Source organism: Dendropsophus ebraccatus, chromosome 3 (genome assembly GCF_027789765.1).
Source record: "Dendropsophus ebraccatus isolate aDenEbr1 chromosome 3, aDenEbr1.pat, whole genome shotgun sequence".
Lineage (NCBI taxonomy): Eukaryota > Metazoa > Chordata > Amphibia > Anura > Hylidae > Dendropsophus > Dendropsophus ebraccatus.
In genome coordinates, this window is record NC_091456.1 from 84,927,953 (window position 1) to 84,952,476 (window position 24,524).

Genomic DNA, 24,524 nt, shown 5'->3' on the forward strand with positions numbered 1-24,524 from the left:
GACATTAGTAAAATGGTGGATGGTGTGAAGCATTAAACCTGTCAGGAAATAGCATTGTGCTAATTTACACATTACTTTGTATTTTTTTTTATTTTTTTTTTTTGCTGTAGGTCATCTTTGCAGAGTTGTTCCAGATTCCAGTTCCACCACATATAGAAGTCATGTACACAACACTGTTGATTGAGCTTTGCAAGTTACAACCAGGCTCATTGCCACAAGTCGTATCCTTTTCATGCCCACAATTTGTTCATGTGCTAAAGTGTAACTGTTACTTCAGGTGACTTATCAGTATAAGCCGTCCTGTGTGAACATGAGGAGCAGCATTATATCTGGCCGTTTTGTCACTAGTATATTGCAATCCGTTGTCCCTCAGTTACCACTGTGCAAAACTTCATCTCTTGTCGTTTTCTATGATAAGCTGCATTGTAGATGTAGACTATCCGCACTGTGTATAGGAGTCAGCATAAAGCTCCTGTAAACTTGCCTTACGGTCCCAGACCTCCAAAAGTTTCCAGACAAGCACTGAGCATGATAACCTGTGAATACAGTGTTTTCTCTGACCAGAAAGTGCTGAGAAAAACTATTTGCAGAATTTCTAATCATTCATCCCTCTGACCCTCCCCCCCCCCCCCCTCCATAGGCTTTTATGGGCAGTGTAACCTCTTAGATTTCTCTGTCATAAACAGATGAGAGGGGAGGAAGGAGATTAGGAAACAGCATTGTGAGTACAAAAGGAAGTGCTTTTCCCTAATAAAAATCTCTTATATGTTTATATTTACATATAATATTGATTTCTGCAAAGTTTGAAATTACTTTACCTAACAATCGGCAAAGTGTGGTTCCCAAAAAAGATATCCTACTGTCTGTTGTATTTTATAAATGTTTTTTTCAGTTGCAAGATCCCACCACCAAGAGGGTGCTAAATACTGTGATGAAACTGTTGCGTGAAGTGCATTTTTAGCTCTGAGGTGAAGGCAATTCATAGTAGTTTCTGTGATGTGCACTATTGCTTAGGGATCTTGAGTCTTCCTAACATATGTACCTTAGAAAGGTCACAGCTGACAGGATAAGAACCAAATATTTTGCAGCCATTTTCTTTTCTTTGTATAGTATTTTTCATTTTACCGATGGCTGGCTATCGTCTATTTATACCTTAATCACCAAAACAGCTTGCCCAAGCCACTGAAATGCTGTACACTCGATTGGATACAATGAATGTAACCTGTATTGACAGGTAATTCACGCTGTAATAGTGTTAAATTGTTTCCTTGCCTAATCTTTACACAGTAGTGCTCATTGACTGATTTTATGGAGTAATGCTGTTGGAGTAATTGGTCTTGCGAATAGAAAGACCTTTATTTTAGGAGACACCTAACACATTACTGCAATGTCTTCACGCTGAAGGGAAGGACATAATCATAAATGTTGCTGTATTTCTGTAAAAAAAAAAAAAAAAAAAAAAAAGTTTGTAATAAATGTGCATTTTATTACCATTTTGAAGTTTTAACATTTACTTCTCCTTAGGTTTATAAATTGGTTTTCTCACCACTTGAGCAACTTTCAGTTTAGATGGAATTGGGAAGATTGGTAAGTGGCTTATTACCAGGGACCTTTCCAGTGATCTGTCCTGCCAAGCTATCCCAGCTGGAGGTTTAGATCATTATTTCTTTTGCCCCTAAACTGTACTGAAACACTACAGACTAGGGCTGGGCGATATTGGCCTAAATCAATATCGTGGTTAATCGTACATGTATCCGCGGTAACGATAATTGAACGATAATTATGACACTCCCCTTTTTGCAAGCCACACCCACTTGGCCGTGCCAAACTGGCAATATTTTGATTCAATAAATCAAAAAATAAATAAGGAACTCACTGAGCAGCAACACAAGACTGTGCCATTTAGTCTATAGTCATTATTATCTCAGCAGAGACCTGGACGTGTATACAAAGGTATAAAGTTATGTTCACACTACAGGATGTGTATACACAGGTATACAGCTATGTACATACTACAGCTGTAGGAGCAGTGCAGACTTGGAAAGTAATAAGCCCTGTTACTGTACAAGACGTCAGCTCTCTAGACCAATAGTAATAATTCTATAACTGTACAGAACATCACCTCTCTACTCTGTTTACACATGGTTACCTTAATCCTATTCCCACATGTGATACCTCCTTGCAGAGCATTTTCATAAAAGATAATAGTCTGCAGAACTTTTTGCTACTCTCCTTCATTGCAGGCCATTGTCCCACATCACTGTCTTATATCCTCCCACATGACAGATCTTTGCAGAACATTTCCCCCCTACAAGGGCACCCTGCAGAGCATACCCATGCTGCACATCTCTGCAGAATATCCCCAACTCCCTGCAGAGTATTTACTACTTTGGAGAATTCCCCCACAACACCTCTCTGTAGAGCACTGTACCCTTCACAGCACCTCCTGGCATAACATTTCCCCTACGACACCTCTCTGCAGAAGATTCCCCCTACGACACCTCTCTGCAGAAGATTCCCCCTACGACACCTCTCTGCAGAAGATTCCCCCTACGACACCTCTCTGCAGATTTTACATGGGACAAATGTTACCACCTCTCACTATTATCACTACATACTGAATAATGCTACCACTGCTACGGAATAAAATCCAGAGTCCAATATCACCAGTGGCCATATAGTGGCATAAATAAACTCTACACACAATAAGTGATTACAGTGCAGTTACAGCCAATAACTCACAGGAGGCGTCTTCTCTAATCGGAGTTGCTCACTTTTTCCCTTCTTCTCCATCCAGCCTGGGCCCCCATGAGGACTTCTCTCAGTAGGATCTGACAGACAAACAGTTTAGGCTCCTCACTCATGCCCCATCATCCTACACATCTATTTGCTTTATCTATTCCCTCATATACTAGTTAGCCCCCCCCCCTCTGTATCCATGTAGTAGTTAGACCGCTGTGTCCCTCATTAAGTAGTTAGACCCTGGGTCTCCAAACTGCGGCCCTCCAGCTGTTGCAAAACTACATTTCCCATCATGCCTGGACAACCAAATCCAAAGCTTTAGTTGTCCAGGCATTATGGGAGTTGTGGTTTCGCAACAGCTGAAGGGCCGCAGTTTGGAGGCCCATGAGTTAGACCCTTCTGTGCCCCCCCCATATAGTAGTTTAGGCCCCTCTGTGCCCCTATATAGTAGTCATACCCCCGCTGTGCATCTGTATATTAGTTAGGTCTCCCTGTGCAGGTAGACCCCCTAGTAGGTAGTATCCCCCATGTAGCTATTTCTCCCATTGGTAGTGTCCCTGGTAGTTAGGCATCCCCCTGTGATTTACCCCCCTGGAAGTTAATTTCCCCCTATGTAGTCAATTCCTTGGGTAGTTAACCCCCCTTCTGTAGGTATCTCCTCCATATAGATACTTTTCCTGGTAGTTTCCCCCTACAGTTATCTCCCCTGGTAGTTATCCTCCATCCTTCCCATGTAGGCATCTCCCTTGGTTAACCCCTTCCTTAATACAGGCTTCCACCTGCAAATTACCTCTCCCCCCATGTAGGCAATCCTGTTAGTTAACCCCCCCGTGTAGGCAATCCCATTTAAATTAAAGGGAACCTGTCACCCTGTGGCCCCAGGCAGCAACGGACAGCCATGTGGTAAGTATATTGAGCTTTATTGCAGGGTATGTCTGTTCCTGCTTGGGGCCACAGGGTGACAGGTTCCCTTTAACATCCCCCCCCCCCCCATGTAGGCAATCCCATGTAAATTAACCCACAGCGCAGGCAATCCCATGTAGATTTGTAAATCCCCCCCCTGTGTAAGCAACCCCATGTAAGTAACCCCCCTCCCCCCATGTGGGCAATCAATTGCATGCAAGTTAACCCCCCACCCTTCGGGCAATCCCATGTAAATTAACCCCCTCTGCCCCATGTAGGCAAGCCTGTTCTTTAACCCCCAGTGTAGGTAATCCCATGCAAATTAACCCCCTCTCCTCCATGTAGGCAGTCCCATTAGTTAACACCCAATGTAGGCAATTCCCCCCCCCCCCCACATGTGTAGGCAATCAGTTGTAATTAACCCCCTCCCCAATGAAGCTATCCTCCTCCCCTTCTCCATGTCTGCATCCTCATGTTAAAACAAAATAAAAAACTTTTACTCACCCAACTGCAGCGTCTCCTTCATCCTGCTCTCAGAGTATGAGTGACGTCACTCATGCTCCGAAGCGCTGGGGAGGGAGAGCGGCCTCTTGTGACTGGAGGCAGAATGCTGTCTCCGGACACAAGGGTGATTGGCAGGGTCAAGAGCCAATGGCTCCTGACCTTGTCAATCAAAGCCTAGCATTTAACTGCGAGCGTTCATCAGGAGCGCACGCAGTTAAGTGACAGGTCCGGAACGCCATTTGCAGGTCCGGGAGGCCGCCAGATGCTGCAAATGATGTGATGTCAGGGGGGCTGGGTCACCCGGGCCCCTGATGCCGCCAGGCCCCGCAGAGCATTCCCCCACCTGACACCTCTTGCCCGCTTTCACGTGGAGCTCGGGGGGATCCATATCGTGCAGGAATCCCTAACTCCCAGCATCATCTATGGGACAGCATGAAGTGCTGAGGGTCCCGGGCTGCGCTCCCTTCCCTCCATCCTGTCACAGAGGAGGCAGCTGGTGGTGACTTGGGCAGGTTATCCTCCTACCCGACTCAGCCCGCGCAAACACGCTCCCCTCCAGGCGGCTTGCATGTGGATTTCCTCGGTCACTGAAGAAGCAGGGGCCGCGGGAGCGGGTGACTAGCGTCGCTTCGCCCCCGATCCCGCTGTACAGCTGCAGCACTTGCAGCAACGCTATCACCCGCTCCCGCGGCCCCTGCTTCTTCAGTGAATGAGGAAATCCACATGCAAGCCCCCGGGAGGGGAGTGTGTTTGCGCGGGCTGAGTCGGGTAGGAGGATAACCTGCCCAAGTCACCACCAGCTGCCTCCTCTGTGACAGGATGGAGGGAAGGGAGCACAGCCCGGGACCCTCAGCACTTCATGCTGTCCCATAGATGATGCTGGGAGTTAGGGATTCTTGCACGACATGGATCCCCCCGGTCTCTGCTGTCTATGCCACCTGCTCCTTCAGACACCGAGGAGCTCTGTGTGTGAGTGGCCAGAGCGGCTGTCACTGTTCGTCTGACGGGGAAGGGGGAGGGGTGAAAATACCGCAGATACCGTCGGGCAAAGTTGAGGTCGGTTAACCGACGCCAGTGACGGTATCGGTATTTTCACGGTATACCGCCCAGCCCTACTACAGACACTATATAGTGAGAGTTAAAAAAAAAAAAAAAAAAAAAAAAACTTCCATTATAGCAAGTTATTTCTGTTTCTTTGTATTCCAGGGCTGATTGTTTGTCACAGGATTTGGATAGACCTAAACCCCAGTTTGTTCGAGAAGTCTTGGAGAAATGCATGAGGTAGCACCAGCATAGAATACTTTCTGTTTCTTCGACTGTAACTTTTACATATCACTACTGGTTTAAAATTTTAATGGTTTAATCCCTATCCTTTACAAAGCAATGTGTCCTGGCTGCTGAAACGCTTGATGACTGATAGCACAATAATAGTGCCTCTGTGATGGCCATATACCATACTGTTCAGTTGTAACAACCTTTTTTAAAGTGACCAGTGCATATTTAGCCTCCTTCTATAAATGCGGTAATGGACACTGAAAAAAAAATGTTTAAAACACTTTCTTACACAGTATTACAATAAATGTGTTTCTAAATGGTGGTGGTAATTGGTAACTGGCCAGTGTATGTATAGCTGCCGCAACAGAAAGATTGGGCTGCCACATGTAAGAACTCTTTAGCTGTAGTAAAATCTTGTTTGCATATTTTTTTACCCCTCTGCTAAAATCGCTGAGAAATTATGGAATAGTGCGAACTAAATGTTTACACTCTGGCTTTCCTATCCTAGGCTTTCTTACTACCAACGAATATTGGATATTGTACCTTCATCCTTTTCTGCATTGTACCCGTCTGAGCCAAAATGCGTATTCAAATATGGTGATGAGAGTAGCAGTAAGTTGCCATTTATCTATGTGTCTTTTATGTGACGTATGTGTTTGTGTGTGGAAGTTTTCAGGTTTTACCTTCACTTTATCATAATAGAAACTACCTCTAGCTCAGAAATGAAGGTTAAATGGGGTTTTCTGATAAATCAAACTTTAATAAGTCCATTATATCTGGCATGTCTAGTGGAATGTCATTTTTGGCAAATGAGGCCCTCTAGATATACGTTAGGAATCATATTGGCCATGAAATGGCAGAACATTGTTGAAATCATTTAAATGCATGTTCCTTTTGAAACTATTGAGAAATCAACTCCATTGTTTCAGGATACCATTTGTGTAGATGTATTTTTTGCTGTTTTATGTTCTTAAAATACTAGCCGTCTTGTATAAGTATGACTGTGTGCATTTTGTGTATACACTTTAGGTGCCCTGCCTGGATATGCTGTTGCTATTAACTTGACCAATTCCATAAAAAATAAGGCAGTCAATGAAGATATTTTCAGTATTTTAAAGGATGTACCCAACCCTAACCAAGATGACGATGATGGTAATGTGTTTTTTTTTTTTTACATTATTAGATGATTTTTAAACATGTTTTATAACAAAAGCACTCCCATGATTTTTCTTGTGGTACAGTATAGGCCATTAAATAACAAAGTCAATGTTTTGTGTATACCTATTTTAGTATATATGGCATGCATGGATTGTCTGCCATCTTAATTCTTATTTTCCCTCTGATTTGTCTCTTGTCATTTCATCACTGCACTTGTTCTATGTAAGTGAACAAAGAAATCGGTGACATGGAACATCTTTCCTTTTAGCTTGCACCAGAGTATTACTAGATACAGCTTCTGGCTGTGTTTTTTTTTCCTCCGTGTTTACTGTAGCTCTCATACATAGAAGAGCAGTTTTAGGCTGCATATATAGGACACAAAAGAGCTTGTACGTACAGAACGGAGAGGCAGTGCAAGCCAGTTGTATAACTCTGCAGCATACCATTCTATAGGCTCTCCTACTAAATCACTGCTCTCCTAGTCCCACAGGTACGGCAGCAAATATATCTTCAGCAGCACTCTGTAAATTGCGTGATATACAGAGGAAGAAGGAGGGTGTGTGGGAAAGGGTTGCGTTTGAGGCCTAAGGGCTCAGCCACACTAGCGTTTTAAGTTTCTAACGGATCCGTCTATATTAATTAAACGGATGAGCATAAACTGATGAGCAGACTGATGCAAACTGATTGCAAAATGTTCATCTTTTTTTTTTAATGGTCCGTTTGTATTTTGGCTAAAAAAACTGACATCAGTTTGCATCAGTCAGCATCCGTTTTTCTATCCGTTTATTTTTCTTCTTTGTTTTCTTGCTGCTTCTGCGCATGCTCAGTGCAAAAACGGATGAAAAAAACGGATGTGAACGGAAATACCTTTCGTTTTAGATCCGTCCTCATTGACTACAATGTAAAAAAAAAAACGGAAGTGCACTTTCCGCTTGTGATCCGTTTTTTTTTAAGCGGAAAGAAAAATACTGCAAACACTATTTTTTTCTTCCGTTCAAAAAAACGGATCTTGAACGGATTGCATGAAAACGGAGCACAATTAGGGCAAACGGAGCACACTAAAATATCATGGGAATCTATGGGGATTTTAACGGATCCGACAGTTTCCGTTTTGCTTACTCCAAAACGGAAAAGGTAGACTGAATGGTGCCGGATGGTCAAACGCTGATGTGAACGTAGCCTAAGATATCTAATAGATGATTTATGTAAACCTTTTTGTTGACAAGAAGTCGGCCAAACCAGACATCCTTTCTACACATTAGAGCATGTAATTTTCTGATAATCTGACTAGGAGCCATGTGACCCAGCTGCAGTATTGAACCAAATAACACTATAAAAATATGGTTAGTGAGTTAACACTGGGGAAAAAAAAAAGAGTACAAATTAGATAATCCTGGACACAAACTACACATGTGTGATTTTTTTTATTTTTTTTTTTCCAGATGAAGGAGTAAGCTTTAATCCATTGAAAATAGAGGTGTTTGTTCAGTCCCTTCTTAATTTGGCCTCAAAATCATTTAGCCATTCGTTTAGTGCGCTTGCAAAGTAAGTAAGATGACTTATTCCTTGTTTCTGTTGCGCCAACATGTATTGCAGAGCTTTAAAAATTTGACAATTGTCTACTGCATCATTTCTAGACACTTATAATTGTATTTTTAAAGGTTTCATAACGTATTTAAGGCTTTGTCTGACAGCGAGGAAGGGAAGCTTCACATTCTGAGAGTGGCTTATGATGTCTGGAAAAATCATCCTCAGGTGGGGTTTTACAGATGGAACTTTATTTTTTAAAGGTTATGATCCTAATTTGCTATAGAATGTTGAATTTAAATTAGCTTGTGCTTAGATACAAAAGAAGCATTTTTGGAATGTTTTTGGTATTTGCAGATGACGGCAGTTCTTGTGGATAAAATGATACGAACACAAATTGTCGATTGTGCTGCTGTAGCTAATTGGATCTTCTCCCCGGAGCTATCACATGATTTTACTAGGTGAGAAAACTGGAGATAGTTTGCCTCCATATCCCCTTTTTTTTCTATATTTTCACCTTCCAAGAGCAATATTTTGTTTTATTTTTCTGTCTACATATGATGGCTTGTTTGTTTGATGCTGCTGTGAGTTAAAAAAAACAAACAACAACAACAAACTCTTATCCTCCCTATGGACTACTTAATTTACACTTCAATTCTTACTGACAGGTCCTAGTATGAACTGCAATTACAGCACTGATCACCATTTACCAAGACTGTTACATATGCACATCTATAGCAGCTACAGACATGTGAATGTAGCTTGAGCATATCTGGAGAAGAAAGCAAGTTTGCTAAATTAATGTATTTGGTAAAAATTAACTTGACAAGTGCTACAAATATAACTATATGAGTAGAGATTGGGAAAACCCCTTAAGGACTCATGACATACCCGTACCTCATGTGGTCCCTAAGGCGCGGTCACCCCGCTCTGTACCTTGCCACTCCCGGCTTGTGTAACCTGCTGTTTGGGATTGCGGTTATAAGCTGGCACATGATTCCTGCACCCGGCTGATTAACCATTTAAATGCTCTTAAGACAGCATCCCCAGTGGTCTAGTGCCAGGAGCGCCTTAGTCATCTCCAGCCCCTGCCCACTGTATGTACTGCATTGATCTCTATGAGCAATCAGTACATTCAGTCAGTCCCTGGGGGGGGACTACATATTACTTTTAATAGAAAAATCCAATGCTGTAATTTTAAATAACCCCCCTTTATCCATTTTATACATTTAACATATTTGCTATTGTCACAGAATATTCTATAATCACATTCCTGATCTCAAACACAAGCGCAAACATGCAAAATTGCTGATTTTTGGTCACATCAAATCAGGAAAAATTGTAATAAACAGTGATCAAAAATTTGCATATACACAAGCAATGTACCGATAGAAAGTACACATCATGGCGCAAAAAAATCACACAAATAGCCCCAAAGACCAAAAAATAAAAGCTTTATAAGGATGGTAATAGTATCTAAAACAAAAAACAAACTTTTGGGAGCAGTACTGTCCTACAATGTGAATACCCTTCAATTCTTCCAGGCTGAAACTTACAATTGGTGAGTGGTGATTTCTCATCACACCACTGATGACAATGCCCAGGACACCATTTTATACCAGTTTCATTGCATGTATCCTCCACTGGTATATACAATGATTGACACAAAAAATAAAAATTAGGAGAGCAAACAATTATTCTGGTTGTAACAGAATCCCCTCCCGGCCTGGAAGCGTGACTTCAAGACTCCCAATAATGCAGCACCTCCAATATCCAGCCCGGGTGATTACATCTCCCCGGGAATATTCAATCCTGTGCTATGGAAGGTAAGTGCCAGAGACTACAGGCATAAAATATATCATATTTAATAAAAGATCTGACTCGTATCTGAGACTAATGCTCCTTCCTCTGAGATAACACAAAGACAATGAATGCATTTATATTTAAGTTACAAAAGAAATTATGCCCCACTTCCCATTCATTAACCCTTACCGCAACCACATAATCTCTAGCCACTCCCCACATTAACCCCATCCTGCACGATGGTGTAACTGTACGTCCTCGCGCTGGTGGGGGCTTTCAGAGCGAGGTCGTGTGGCGACCCCGCTCTGAACCGCCGCGGTCCCAGGTGCCGCATGTAGCCCGGGGCTGCGGCTATTAGTGGGCATGGTCCGATCGCTGTGCCCGCTAATTAAGTTTTCAGATGCAGCTTTCAAAGTTGACAGCTGCATCTGAAGACTTCAAGTGTAACTGTCATGTTTTTTTTTTATTGCAGAAATCAGTAGTATAAGCGTTTTTAAGAAACTCTGTAATAGGTTTCATCAGCCAAAAAAGCCTCCTTCTGTACTCAGGAAGCAATCTCCCTGCCTCCCCCCCTGACTTCTTATCTGTGCATTATCAGGCAAATCCGTCTTAATTACAGAGAAGCCAGTGAAGACGGGCTCTGCTCTCTCCATTGTAAGCCTATGAAGGGGGGAGGGGCTGAGGAAGATGAGGGAGCAGGAAGAGGTGACATGAAGGTCAGCTGTTTGTAGACTCTCTGGGCACCTAAAACGCTGGATTCAGGTTTCAGAAAGGTCAGTGCTTATCTATGAATTTACTGAGAAAAGATTAGAGAGTGTTGTGCTTTGCAGAAATCCTCCGTGCTCAGTCACTCCTAACAGCCCCTCCCCTCTCCATAGACACATAATGGAGACAGAAATCCTGCTTCTTTTGCAGTGAGGGTGGGGGCTGGGAGATTGCTTTTTTAGTCCAGAAGTTAAAGGACAACTCCGGCGAAATTTTTTTTTGGCTTATTTAACACACATTACAAAGTTATATAACTTTGTAATGTGGTTAAATACCCGGTCTGGCCCCCTTCCCCCACTTTCCGACCTCCGACCCCCCCACCCCGGAAGTTAAAGAATATATACATTACCTATTACGGTCGTCACGGTCCTCTTCTCTGGTGTCGGGTGATGTCAGAGCTGGGGGCGGTCCGGGTCTTCTTCCTCCTCGGCGTCTTCATTGAGAGTGAATGGGAGAGAAAAGGCTGCTGGTGCACATGCGCTCCAGCCAATGAAAAGGCTGCTGGTGCGCATCACATGGCTTCCAGCTTGCTCAGCCCTGATTGGCTGAGCTTGCTGGAAGCCATGTGATGCGCTCCAGCCAATGAAAAGGCTGCCGGTGCGCAAGCGCACTGGCAGCCTTTTCTCTCTCATGGACCCGGAAGCAAGAGACATCACTGGACGGCGGAGGCAGGTGACGGTGAGGCGGACGGCGGGCGAATGGAGTGGCGATCGTCACCGGAGGGATGGTGAGTATGGTGTCTGTGTGTGTCTGTGTTATTTTTTTTGGGGGGGTCCCGCCGGAGTTGTCCTTTAACTCTTTCACTACATAAAACCTATTACAGAGTTTCTTAAAATCGCTTGAACTGTTGATATTTAATGTTTTCAAAAAAATAACCCTGAAATGACGGTTACGCTTTCAGAGCAGCTTATCCCTGGTGTCTAGTGGGGAGATCGCTCCCACGTGACGTCACGGAGGAGCAATCTCCGTGACTGGTGCCGGTCGGGGTCTGCGCCGTAATGGCGCTGATCCCAGCTTGGCATTCTGTTGCTTCCGGCTGCAGCCGGAAGCAATCGAGTGCCGATGTCATCGATCTATGCTGCATATCTATGCAGTATAGATCTGAATGAGAGATCAGTGCACTTATACTAGAAGTCCCCCAGGGGGGCTTCTAGTATAAGTGTAAAACAAAAAAAAAGGGTTATTATTAATAAAAAGCCCCCTCCCCTAATAAGTCAGAATCACCCCCCTTTTCCCATGTTATAAATAAAAATAAATAAACAAACATGTTTGTATCGACGCGTGCTTAATTGCCCAAAATATAAATTTATCACATTCCAGATCTTGTACGGTAAATGGCGTAAGCGCAAAAAATCCCAAAGTGCAAAATTGCTCATTTTTGATCGCATCAAATCCAGAAAAATTGAAATAAAAAGCGATCAAAAAGTCGCATATGCGCAATCAAGGTATCGATAGAACACATCAAGGCGCAAAAAATTACACCTCACACAGCCCCATAGACCAAAGGATAAAAGCGCTATAAGCATGGGAATGGAGCGATATTAAGGTACATATATTTTTTACAGGCCATCAGATACAATAAAAGTTATACATGTTACATACTTTGTTCAACGAGGTAAACCTTTAGCAAACTAGCGTCCGCATTGTGACAAAATGGCAAATGGTGCGACACACTATGCTTGCTAAAATGATGTAGAACATTGAATCTCTGCGTATTACTCCTTTTAAACCTGTGGCCTCCAGTATGTGGGTGAAACCGCACAGACTTTATGTAAAAAGGGTCATACTTATAGATTCAGTGTTCTACATTCATTATCTTTGTATTATCTCTAAGGAAGGGGCATTACACGTCAGATCTGTTGTTAAATATATTTTATGCCTGGAGTCTCTGGCACTTTTTCTTCCATACTACTGAGTATAGGATTAAAGATTCCTGAAGAGGTGTAATCACACGGGCTGGATATTGAAGGTGCTGCATCACTGGTAGTCTTGTAGTCACCCTTTCCAGGCCGGTAGGAGACTGAACTGAAAACTCCCCTCTATTGTGTGAGCACTTTGCAATTACAGACTTCATTTTTCCATATAATATACTGCTAACCTTGGGGGAAAAAAATATTTTTTTTCCCTAAGGTTTGCAGTATATTATATGGAAAAATGAAGTCTGTAATTGCAAAGTACAATTGGGGTCACAAAAAATAAGGGATTATATGGGTCTGTAGGTGAGAAAATTCAAGCGAGAAGGAAAAATGAAAAGTGCGAAAACAAAAATTGGCCGTGTCCTTAAGGGGTTAGAGTATTACATCTTTAAAATGTCTTCATTTTTTTTATTTTTTTTTTTATTTTTTTGCTAGGTTATATATTTGGGAAATTTTGCACTCCACAATCAGAAAAATGAATAAACATGTCCAAAAAATCCAGAAAGAGTTGGAGGATGCCAAACAACGGCTAGCCAAACAGCATAAACGGGTAAGTGATCAACACAACTATATGGGAGGTATTTTTGCTAATATCGGTCTTGGGGTGTCCCCGGAGATCTTTCGTTTATATGAGACCCTATGTGCCCTTTCAACACAAAAATGCTCTGAGAGCTCACTGCTCCCTACTGTATCCACCACTAAGTCTTGGACATATTTAGTACATTCCTTTCCCTCTACTCCTTCCGGAACCCCTACAATCCGCAAGTTTGAACGTCTACTTCTATCCTCCAAGTTGACAACCTTGGTCTGCAAATCCTTATTAACATGTTTAACTTCCTTCAACTCAGACGTTAGATGAGCCACTTGCTTCTCCATTGCTCCGATTCTTTGTTCATTTACAGAGATCCTATCTAGCATTGTATTCATGTCATTACGAATAATTGATATGTCAAGCTTCATTTCCCCAATCTGTGCAGTAATCCCATTTAGGGTCTCATTAGATTTGTTAATTGCTGCCAATATTTCGGTTAACGAGGGCTCTTGGGCCGAGGCACCTGCCTCCTGAGCTCCTCCCAGATCTACCAAACCATCTTCACTATTATATGAAAGACCCATTTTGTCTTTAACTCCTTCGCTCAGTCGTGGGGCTGCCTTTTTTGCCTGCATTGTTGGACTTAAAAAGCGATCCAATTTATCGTTCTTCTTCTTTCCTCCAGTACGGGACATTATCCCCTATAGTTATACACTATTATCTTCTCTGCCCGCTATACTTCCACAGTAGATTTTATAATCAGCGACTGTACTTCCACACTAAGTTCTATACTCAGCAGTAGCAAAAATACATTGTGCTAAGGATAAAGATCGTATTTTAAGGAAAGTTAGGGAATTACCCCAGACAGTGATAAATGGGTCAAACATTTATTTTTATTCAGATTATTCTGCAGCAACCCAAAAATCTAGAGAAAAATTTTATGAGGTTAAACGTAGACTCAGGGCTAATAATCCTAAGTATGCAGTTCTTTTTCCAGCCAGACTCCGGCTGATATATTTGCAAAACACACATTTTTTTGAGGACCCAGTGGAAGTCTCAAATTGGTTAGATAATCATGGTATGCAGTAGGAAGAGAAGGAATGGAGGGGGAATTCCTCCTCTCCTTGTTTGTTTTTTGTTTTGTTTGTTTTTTTCTTCAAAGAGGACGCGGTGCGGTGTGGCAGCTCAGGGGCACAGAGTTAAGCGGCATCTGAACTAGATTGGCTTGGATGCCGGTGTGGGGGTTGGGGATTGGGGGTTGGGGGAAGGGGCGGGTACCAGTGGCGGGAAGTGGTTTTTTTTTTGTTTAGTTTTTTGAATGGTGAAAATTATAGCTTGGAACGCTAGGGGAATAAATGAGAAATTAAAGAGGTATGCTGTTCTTAGAGAACTAGCCAGACACCTACCTGCTATTATTTGTATTTTAGAGACTCATTTGGAAAAGAGAGTTAGTGTTACAGCGGCGTTGGTGTTCTGAGCAATATCATTCTGTATTTACATCTCATTCCAGAGGAGTTAGTGTGCTAGTCCATCATAGTATTAAGTTTACCCCTAAAAAGGTTGAAATTGATGAGGGAGGAAGGTATGTTTTTATGGCGGGGGAAGTGGATGGTAGTCCGATTGTAATGGCATTTGTTTATATACCACCCCCTTTTTTCGATGGAAGTAGTGTTAAAATTTTTTGGGTTCTCAGCAAAATTCGATGACTATCCAATCCTTATGATAGGCGACTTCAATTGTGTGATTGATGAGGCAAGGGATAGAAAGAGAGAGGAGCATAGGGTACAGTCGCAGGGTAAAACTCCCTTGGCGAAGGTATTAGAAGAAACAGGATGGATAGATGTGTGGCGACATCTGAATCCTGAACTCTCTGAATTTACTTGTTATAATGCAACGCATAAGGTCTTTTCAAGATTGGATTTGGTCATGCCTAACGATAAAGCATTGTTGAGAATCAGAGAAATTAAACACTAACCTCGTAGCCTTTCAGACCATGTCCCAATAAAAATAGAGATTGATAGGGAAGGATGAGAAGTTAGTGAGAAAGGGCTTTAGATGTAACCCTCATTGGTTAAGGCTAATTGAAACTAAGCAGAATATGGTGAAAGAAATGGAAGTATTTTTTGAAGAAAACAAGGGGTCAGCTGAAGGTAGATATATATATATATGGGATGCCTCAAAGGCATACCTTAGAGGTTTAATAACAAGGGATGTGGCTAGAGCAAGAAGGAAGTTTCAAGAGCAAGAGGAAGCCTTGAGAAGTGAGGTGAGGGGGACAGAGAAGAGATACCTGGAGTTACAAACAACAGAGAGAAAGAAAGAATGGAGCACAGCAGTGGAGGCCCTTAAGGAATACAGTCAGATTAAGGTATTGAACCAGAGTAGGTTTAGAGGGGCACAGTGGTACTCTCAGGGGGGAAGACCAGGTAGACTGTTGGCTAATTTAGTTAAAGGGAAAGGCCCGCGTAGGGTAATATCTGAGATCAGGGCAGAAAATGAAGAGGTGGTTAGAGAGACAAAAAAAATATTGGAGGTGTTTGCTAGCTTTTATGAGAATCTATATGATACTAAATTAGATTGGGAGAAATGTGATTCTGAAATATACTTGCAGAACTTGGAGCTCCCCAGACTGCTGGATACACAAAGGGAGTGGTTAGATCGTCCAATAGAGAGAGAAGAGTTGTTGAATACTCTTAAAGGTATGCCTAAGGAGAAGACACCAGGGCCAGACGGTCTGCCATCAGAAGTATATAACATGTTAGGCCAGGTGTTGGTGGGACAGCTTCAAGAAGTATTGATAGATTCACATATAAAGGGATATTTGCCAGACTCAATGTATGAAGCAGAAATTGTGTTTTCCTAAGGAGGGGAAAGACCTGAGGGACCCAGAATCATTTAGACCTATTTCTTTGATTAATTTAGATATGAAATTGTTGTCCAAAGTGCTAGCAAATAGGTTGGCTAAAGTGATGCAGACTTTGATTGGTAAAGATCAATGTGGGTTTATTTCGGGTCGATCAACCCATGATAATGTAAGACGAGTACAGGCTAACATTCGGATAGGTAAAGAGGATGGGGGCCATTTCATACTGTCATTAGACGCAGCAAAAGCGTTTGACAGTGTGGAGTGGCACTATCTATGGAGTGTGCTCAGGAATTTTGGTTTTGGGGAGGTTTTTTTAAGGTGGATGGAACTGATCTATTTGAGGCCGAGGGCTAAAGTGTCAATTAATGGTGCCTCCTCCGAGTACTTTGGGTTAAGGAGGGGCACCAGACAAGGTTGTCCTCTCTCCCCCCTGCTCTTTGCCCTGGCTATTGAGCCACTTGCTAGAGCTTTAAATAAGAATAAGAAGATCAAGGGCTTTGGAGCCGGGGGGACAGAGGACAAGGTGGCATTGTATGCCGATGATTTGCTCCTGTTTCTGGGAAATACCTGGGTGGGTCTAGAGGAAGCAATGAGGGAGGTTAGCAGGTTTGGGGAATACTCTGGGTTGGGTATTAATTGGAACAAATCAGTGCTGCTGCTGTTGGATCCAGAGATTGAGGTTGAGCCAGGCCTTGAGTTACAGGTACTAAAACCGGAGGGCTCCTTCAAATACCTGGGAATTATGATTACTGCAGACATACGGAGATTTGAAGAGCTGAATATTTCCCCTAGATTAAATAAAATGAAACAACAAGCCCAGATATGGAATAAATTACCCTTATCGAGAGCGGACAGAATGGGGTTAATTAGAATGATATGGTTACCCCAGTTGCTGTATGTATTGGCAGGAGCACCAGTATGGCTGGGTAAACGGGTGTTTCGGAGGATAGAAGCTGTATTTAACATGCTTATTTGGAGAGGTAGAAGAACGCGTATTAGAATGAAATACTTAACTCAACCTGAAGAAAAGGGAGGGCTAGCTATGCCTGATATGCAAATTGGGTGGAAGAACAGAAGGGAGCAGCTGGTAACATATTTGAGGTGCTGGAAATGAAAAGTCAATTAGGGTACCCTAAATATTCCATACAGAGGATGCTGTTAAGCACATGGTATCTTGTGAAAAAAGGGGAGGGGGTTGTGGGGGCTCTTAATTTTGCACCTTTGTTTCGAAACAATCACTATCCAGAATTGGAGGGGTTAGCAGACCCAGAATATTGGTTACAAAGTGGTTTGAGGTACGTGGAACAGTTTTTTACAGATGGAGTCTTGAATAATATGAAGACCTATGCAGGTCCTCTGATAAGAAGCTGTGTAAATTAAGATACCTCCAGTTATATATGTCAGTAAGAACAGTAACAGATGTAAATAAATGGCGGGTGATGAGCTCCAAAGTGTTTACACAAGTCATCCAGATAGACGGTAAGGCGACAGGGGGAGTCACAAAATTGTATAAAATATTGGGCACACTAGAAGATGGGAAACTTACAATGAAATCACAAGAAAAATGGGGAAAAAACACTAGGGGTTAAAGAGCTGGAATTTTGGGAGGAAGTGTATAAATCTGCAAGGGATCATATCACAAATAGTTCAAATAAGGTGACACAGTTTTTTGTAAATCATAGATTATATTATTCAATAAAAGATATGGTGAAGTGGAAAAGAAATAAAAGTCAAAAGTGTATAAGATGTGAAGACATGAACACAGATTTAGATCACCACTGGTGGTTTTGTCGAAAGGTGGTAACTTATTGGCACGATATTTTTTTAGTTATGACAAAGATTTTTGAGTTAAAGGTTGAAAAAGAATATGAGTGTGCAATATTGGGGGTGATGGAGGTGAAAAAGAATATGAGTGTGCAATATTGGGGGTGATGGAGGTGGATCTTACACCTAAAATTAGAAAAGGAATCATATATAAATTGTTCTTTGTTGCACGGTTAGTGATTTTTAAGAAACTGGATTTCGCCAAAGGCCCCAACTGTAGCGGAGTGGAAGGAAGTAGCCAGCACTATGTTGGGACATGAGCTGTGGCATCAAAGGGGAAAACGGGGGTACAATACTGTGAATAAATGTGTACAAGGATGGAAGCAATATTGGACAAATGACGGTTAGTACCAGCGTTCTTCGAATATAGGAAAAGATATTAAGAAGTTGTTTTTTTTGTTTTTTTTTCTTTTCTCCCGCCATTGGGTCCGAGGGGAGGGGGTGGGGGTGGGATAGGGGGTGCGGTATAGTTAATATAGAATTGTGTACACCATACTATACCTGATAATAAGTAAAAGATTCATGTCTAGGGCTAGGAAAGGAGTAAATGTTATTGAACTAAGATAATGGATGATTATATGTTATATTTGTAACCGGAGAAGGAAGAACCAGGGTGGCTTGTTAACCTTATGTTGATAATGGGTGAAAGGATGGGTTGTAGGTGGGGCCGTGGATCTGGACACAATCGGGAGAGAGGTAAAGGTAAACGACTGATTATAAGATTTGAGGGATTGCCTCGGTTGTTTTTAAGGCCGGCTCTGCTCTTCTTTAAGTCTCAGTAGTTAAATTATAAACATTTATTTAATTAATTCTTATTTATAACACCTGAGGTGTGGAGGGATGATTTGGAATGGAAGCTGACGGGGGGACCATAATTTATCATGATAAATGGTGGATGAGGCCCTTCCAGGAGTTTAGTTGAGTGTATGGAGCACTGGTTGTCTACCTGAGTGGGCTTTCCTGTGTTCCAGGAAGGAATGGTTGGTGGGAAGGGCTCTGCTGGGCAGTACGGCTCCAGAGATGGGGCGGTTCGGCCAGAGAAGGTACCCTGAATGGATGGAATTACCAGGTGGATAAAGAACAGAAGTATATCTCTGTATTTTAGTAGTCTCATTTATTTTTAGTTTAATTATTTATTTATTTTGTTGTCTGTTTTCTTTTCCTTCTGTGTTTATTTTATTTATTTTTTTTTTCCCCTTTTTCTTTCCTCTTCTTTGGGGGGTGAAATGTAGGCAAGGGGAGCGGAGCTCTGTTGAGGGACAACCGAGTCTGCTGGCTAAATGTTGACTTTATAATTTTTCAATTAAGTTAGTTTGTTGTGCTCTCCCGACAGTGTCTGGATTCTGCGGTTAGTATAGTGGTAAGATATAGTGGTGGTGTTAGTAAACTGGGATATATTGTTGGTAAGGGGAAGATTTTAGATAGTTCCTGGTAAAGGGATGGATTGAGCCCCCTGGTGAAATCCCCTCCGGATTATATTGCTGTTTGGTTATGGTTTATTATGGATGGTAATGAACTAGACCGGGTATATTTAGCGGATGGAAATAGTATGGGGTAGTATGTGGATTATTGAGGTTTTAACATGATTTTGTACTATGAAAATTTAATAAAGTTTAGGAATACTCAAAAAAAGAAAAAAAAAGTAGCCTCATAGTCCAAAAAGTAAAAGTTTTTATAAGGATCACAATAGAGCAATTTGAAACACATAATTTTTTTTAAATGTTAAATTTTTTTTTAAAGTAAAATAAAAAAACTATATGGGAGGTAATCTGAGTATAGTGGAAGTATAAAGGGCATTTCGCTCACTGGTCCGTTGTGTGTGTGTGTTGTTTTTTTTTTTTTTTTGGGGGGGGGGGGGGTTTCCATTGTTCAAGGATAAAATGGGGAAATAAGAAAAAGACTTCTACCTTCTGCTGCTTCCACTGCACACTTTTTGGTTTAAAGAGGACCTGTCACCCCAGCTGCCGGGATGAAGCCTGCCCGACAGGCCCTTTCTCGAAGTCCAGCCGCTTGAGAGTGTCCGTCGGAAGCCGTGCGCGTGCTCAACAGAGTTGAATCTGAAGCCCATAGAGAATGACTGGAACAGTCATTCTCTATGGGCGTCGGACTCATCTCTGGTGAGCGCGCGCCCTGCTTCCAACAGGGCTTTGACTGTGGCGGGACAGGGTCTGGGACTTCAAGAGGGGGAAGTATAAGGGGCTCCACCGGGGGGTCAGGCGGACCCTGGCAGCCGGGGTGACAGGTCCCCGTTAAAAAAAAAAAACAAAAAAAAAAACACTACCTCAAAATTGTCAGTCAACAGAAAATATTTTCTGACAGTACGTTCCCAGGATGTAGCATTACAAATTGCTGTTTATGTAGTAGTAAGAATTTGAAGACGCGTCTGCTGCTTTGGAGTAACGGATAACATTTATTTTGGCTTCAGCTCTGACAGATTATGGGACTTATGTTCCTCAAGTCGTTACGATTAAAACGATATGCAACTTGCATAACTTTTATATTTGATGGCTTTTAAAAAAAAAATAAAACCACCTACAGCAAAAAAACGTTCCCTAAAATTGCTCTATTCTTAGGCTTATAACGCTTTTATCCTTTGGTCTATGGAGCTGATTGAGGTGTCCTTTTTTGTGCCATGTGTTCTTTCTATCGGTACCTTGATTGCGTATGTGACTTTTTGATCGCTTTTCTGGATTTGATGTGACCAAAAATGTGCAATTTTTGCACTTTGTCAGGTCTTTGCGCTTACGTCATATACCGAGCGAGATCAGGAATGTGATAAATTAATAGTTCGTGCGATTACACCAAACATGTATGTTTGTTTATTTTTATTAATAAAATGGAAAAAGGAGGGTGATTCAAACTTTTATTAGGGGAGGGGGCTTTTTATTAATGGAAACACTCTCTTCCCCCCCCCACCCCCCCCCCCCCCCCTATTGCTTTGGTCTGCTGCAGGCCAATACAATAGAATACCGAGCCGGCATCAGCGTCATTACGTCGCTGAGGCCTGGCCCGGTAAGATGAAGGGATCCCCCCTCCGCGAACGCATTGCGTGGGGGGATCCGCCACTAGACACCAGGGATGGGCTGCATTTAACACTGTTAGATGCAGCTGTCATGTTTGACAGCTGCATCCAACGGTGTTAATTAGCGGGAGCGGCGATCGGCCCACTCCTGCTAATAGCCGCGGTCCCGTGCTGCAGATAGTAGTCGGATCGCGGCAGTTTAGAGCGGGGTCGCGGCGCGGCCCCCTTCTGAACACCTCTTGGGGACATATGATGTACGGGTACAGCATATGTCCCTAAGAGGTTAAAGCGTAACTGTCATTTCAGGCTCAATTTTTTTAAGGGTGCGTTCACACCTACCGCATCCGCAGCTTATTTTTCCGCAGAATTCCGCAGGTCTGGTAGTGCAGATTTCAACCTGCGAGAAATCCGCGTATGTGTGCGTTTTGCAGTTTTTCTGCAGCAAGTTTATCGCAACTGAAATGTCCATTTAGAATGAGAGACATTTTAAACGGACATTTCAGTTGCGATAAACTTGCTGCGGAAAAACCGCAAAACGCACACATACGCGGATTTCTCGCAGGTTGAAATCTGCACTACCAGACCTGCGGATTTCCGCGGAAAAATAAGCTGCGGATGCGGTAGGTGTGAACGCACCCTAAAACAATAAATATCAATAGTACAAGCGATTTTAAGAAACTATGTAATAGGTTTTATTTACCAAAAGAGTTTCCTTCTGTACTCCAAAAAGCAGTTTTCCTAGGTCCCCCCTGACTTCAGATGAAGCAGGATTTCTGTGTTCATTATGTGGCTATGGAGAGGGGAGGGGCTGAGCAAGTTCCAAGATAATTACTGACCTTTCTGACCCCTGAATCCAGCGTTTTAGGTGCCAAGACAGTCTACAAACAGCTGACCTTCATGTCACCTCTTCCTCTATAGGGATATAATGGAGACAGCAGAACCCGTCTTGACTGGTTTCTCTGTAAGGATGTGTTCATAATGAGGAATTCTCGCGGATAACGTCCGCGGAATTCCGCAGTATGTCAGTGCACACGGCCGAGTGCCTTTTAGCCGGCTCCATAGACACCATTCTATGGGCCAGCGTATTCCGCTATCCGGCGAAAGAAATCACATGTCACTACTTTCGGCGGATAGCGGAATACGCCGGCTCATAAAATGGTGTCTATGGAGCCGGCGGAAAGGCGCGGACAGCCGACGGAATTCCGCGGAGTTTATCCGCGAGAATTCCGTAGTGTGAACCCATCCTAATAAAGACTGCTTTGCCTGATAATGCACAGAAAAGTGAGGGGGGGGAGGCTGGGAGATTGCTTTTTGACTAAAGAAAGAGGCTTTCTCGTACGTCTTATTATGGTGTCTGTGTCCCCCAATGAAGACTACGAGAAAGAGAGTTTGCCTAATAACTTAATTATAGAGTTTCTTAAAAACACCTATACTACTGTTTTCTGCAATAAAAAAAAAGACCGTTACGCTTTAGGAGAAGAGAGGTCAAATATGAAGTCATCACTAAAAACAAACTTTGCACCTTTATTAGCTGTGCTTAAAGGGTACCCATCATTCCACATGCTCGGCAGGATACCTTATCTACTGCATTGTTCCGTTGACCGCTTGCTTTAGAAGACAGGGCACGTGCCAGACTTTTGACATGGTATCCTGCAGCACGAGCAATATAATCTTTGGCTGTAACATATGTTACAGTATGTACCATTTTACATATGTCATATTGTAGCTGTAGCCTAAATTGACTTTGTAGCACAAGTACTACTCTAATAGATATGAGGGACATATTTGTGTTGTCTGTTTTAGAGAGATAATGACGACGACAGTGGAAGGGAGGATGGACCCTTGGAAGAGCAAATTGAACGTTTACAAGAAAAAGTGGAGTCTGCACAGAGTGAACAAAAAAATCTCTTCCTCGTAATTTTCCAGGTATTGCTTAAAAAAAGTGACTCTTTATTTGTTTAATCCTTTCATCCCCGCCAGACTTAATAAAGTGTTTTTCTTTCAGCGTTTTATCATGATCCTCACAGAGCACCTAGTCCGCTGTGAAACTGGGGGCATTGATGTGATTACTCCATGGTATAAGAACTGCATAGAGAGACTTCAACAAATTTTTCTACAGGTTGGTATTTTTCTACAGGTTGGTATATTACTAACTTGTAAGGCAGATTTTTTTTGACATGTCAGCTTGTAGTTACATATTATCATCGAAGGGGGTTGAACTATCTCTAGACATTGTGCTATCTTGCCCAATGCCTAGAAACTCAAGATGCTGCTGTGAAGTGGCGCCATAAACTGGAAGTGACGTGGCCTACTCTGCTACAGCTGAGAGAATTCATGTTAGGAGCCACTGTTCTGCACTCCACACTCCAGATACACTTCTGTGAGTGATCACTTGTTTCTGCTGCTGCAGAGTCATTGGTTTAATTGCATCCCCTATTTTGACTATCACCTTGATCTTTTTGTGTATGTATTGTCTGTTATGTAAATCCCTTACTCGGTTTCCCCTCCCTGAGCATAATAATTACTTGGTGGAAACGTATGTTAGAGTGGTACAGTAATTAGGGTAGTTAAATTTTTTGCTTCTTTAGGGGAAGTCTCAAAGGGGTAGATCAGGGCAAGGTCGCCCTTTTGAGGGCGTGTACCCTGTGCGAGTAGGGAGAGCTGCATACTTTAAACATAGGGCCTTATTAGAGTGGGTTGCCCCTTACGGAGTGTCAGCCAGGTTGCCTGTCTCCCCAACCTTTTTTTTATTAAAGGTTATGTCTTAAATAGGGGTATACACATTTATTTATTGAAGGCAGTTTCTGTGGATTTGGTAATTGTAACTACAAGTAGAAAATCACTGTAGCCACTGTATCTCAGATTTCTCATGTTTTTCTTTTTTCTATTTTTTTTTTTCCAGCATCATCAGATAATCCAGCAGTACATGTTGACTTTGGAGAATCTCTTGTTCACTGGAGAACTGGACCATCACATTCTGACTGTCTTCCAGCAGTTCTGTGCATTGCAGGCTTAAATAGTAACTCAGTTGTCTGACTTGTTTCTACCCTATTCAGCAATACAGAATGGGGAGCCTCGTAAGAAAAGGACTTTTGAAATTCTTTTATTGAAGACTCTATCACTGATATGATAAAAGAAAAAACATATGGGTGCAGACTTTTGTAGTATTTAAAATATCTGGCTTCAGATAAAACCTTTAAGAATAGGCTTCAAACAGTTTGTTTTGGATTAGCTATGATGCTTAAGCTCTCATGCTTCTCCCTCCTCCACCTATTTGTAGTCATTACCATAGACTAGGCTTTTTTTTATGATTTGCTAGGTCTTGTAATGTGAAGTAAGGATTCAAAGGTGAAATCACTAGCAAATGTCCTTTTTATTTTGACTTTTATTTTATTTGGCTACAAGCTGTGCAATTTTTGCCTGTATGTGTTTCTTTTTTTTGTTTTTGTTTTTTTGTTTCTTACATCAAATGTATTTTTGTTGAAAGTGTCTCCCAATTTAAATACAAAGATACTTTTGTTTTTACTTTGTTCTGGTTTCTTTAAACTTCTGGTTTCTTTTAGCTTCTGTAGCAACAGAACTTTTTAAAGGGGTAGTGCGGCGCTAAACAATTCACGAAATAACACACATTACAACGTTACACCCACGCTAGACCCGGAAGCTGAAATTATTGTGTTAATTTGTTTT

General features: G+C 42.2%; 1 protein-coding gene across 1 annotated transcript in view; it reads left to right on the forward strand.

Moving 5' to 3' along the window:
• NCBP1 (nuclear cap binding protein subunit 1) overlaps positions 1–24,362 on the forward strand; it is a 40,207-nt gene extending 15,845 nt beyond the window's left edge. The window contains exons 11-23 of the mRNA XM_069962117.1: positions 111–221; positions 1,170–1,234; positions 1,525–1,587; positions 5,356–5,430; positions 5,933–6,036; positions 6,454–6,576; positions 8,025–8,127; positions 8,244–8,337; positions 8,467–8,570; positions 13,029–13,143; positions 22,641–22,763; positions 22,843–22,956; positions 23,740–24,362. Of these exons, the coding sequence (XP_069818218.1) occupies positions 111–221; positions 1,170–1,234; positions 1,525–1,587; positions 5,356–5,430; positions 5,933–6,036; positions 6,454–6,576; positions 8,025–8,127; positions 8,244–8,337; positions 8,467–8,570; positions 13,029–13,143; positions 22,641–22,763; positions 22,843–22,956; positions 23,740–23,853 (1,308 nt within the window). The 3' untranslated portion in view covers positions 23,854–24,362. The remainder of the gene's footprint in view (positions 1–110; positions 222–1,169; positions 1,235–1,524; positions 1,588–5,355; positions 5,431–5,932; positions 6,037–6,453; positions 6,577–8,024; positions 8,128–8,243; positions 8,338–8,466; positions 8,571–13,028; positions 13,144–22,640; positions 22,764–22,842; positions 22,957–23,739) is intronic.
• Positions 24,363–24,524: the final 162 nt, after the last annotated feature.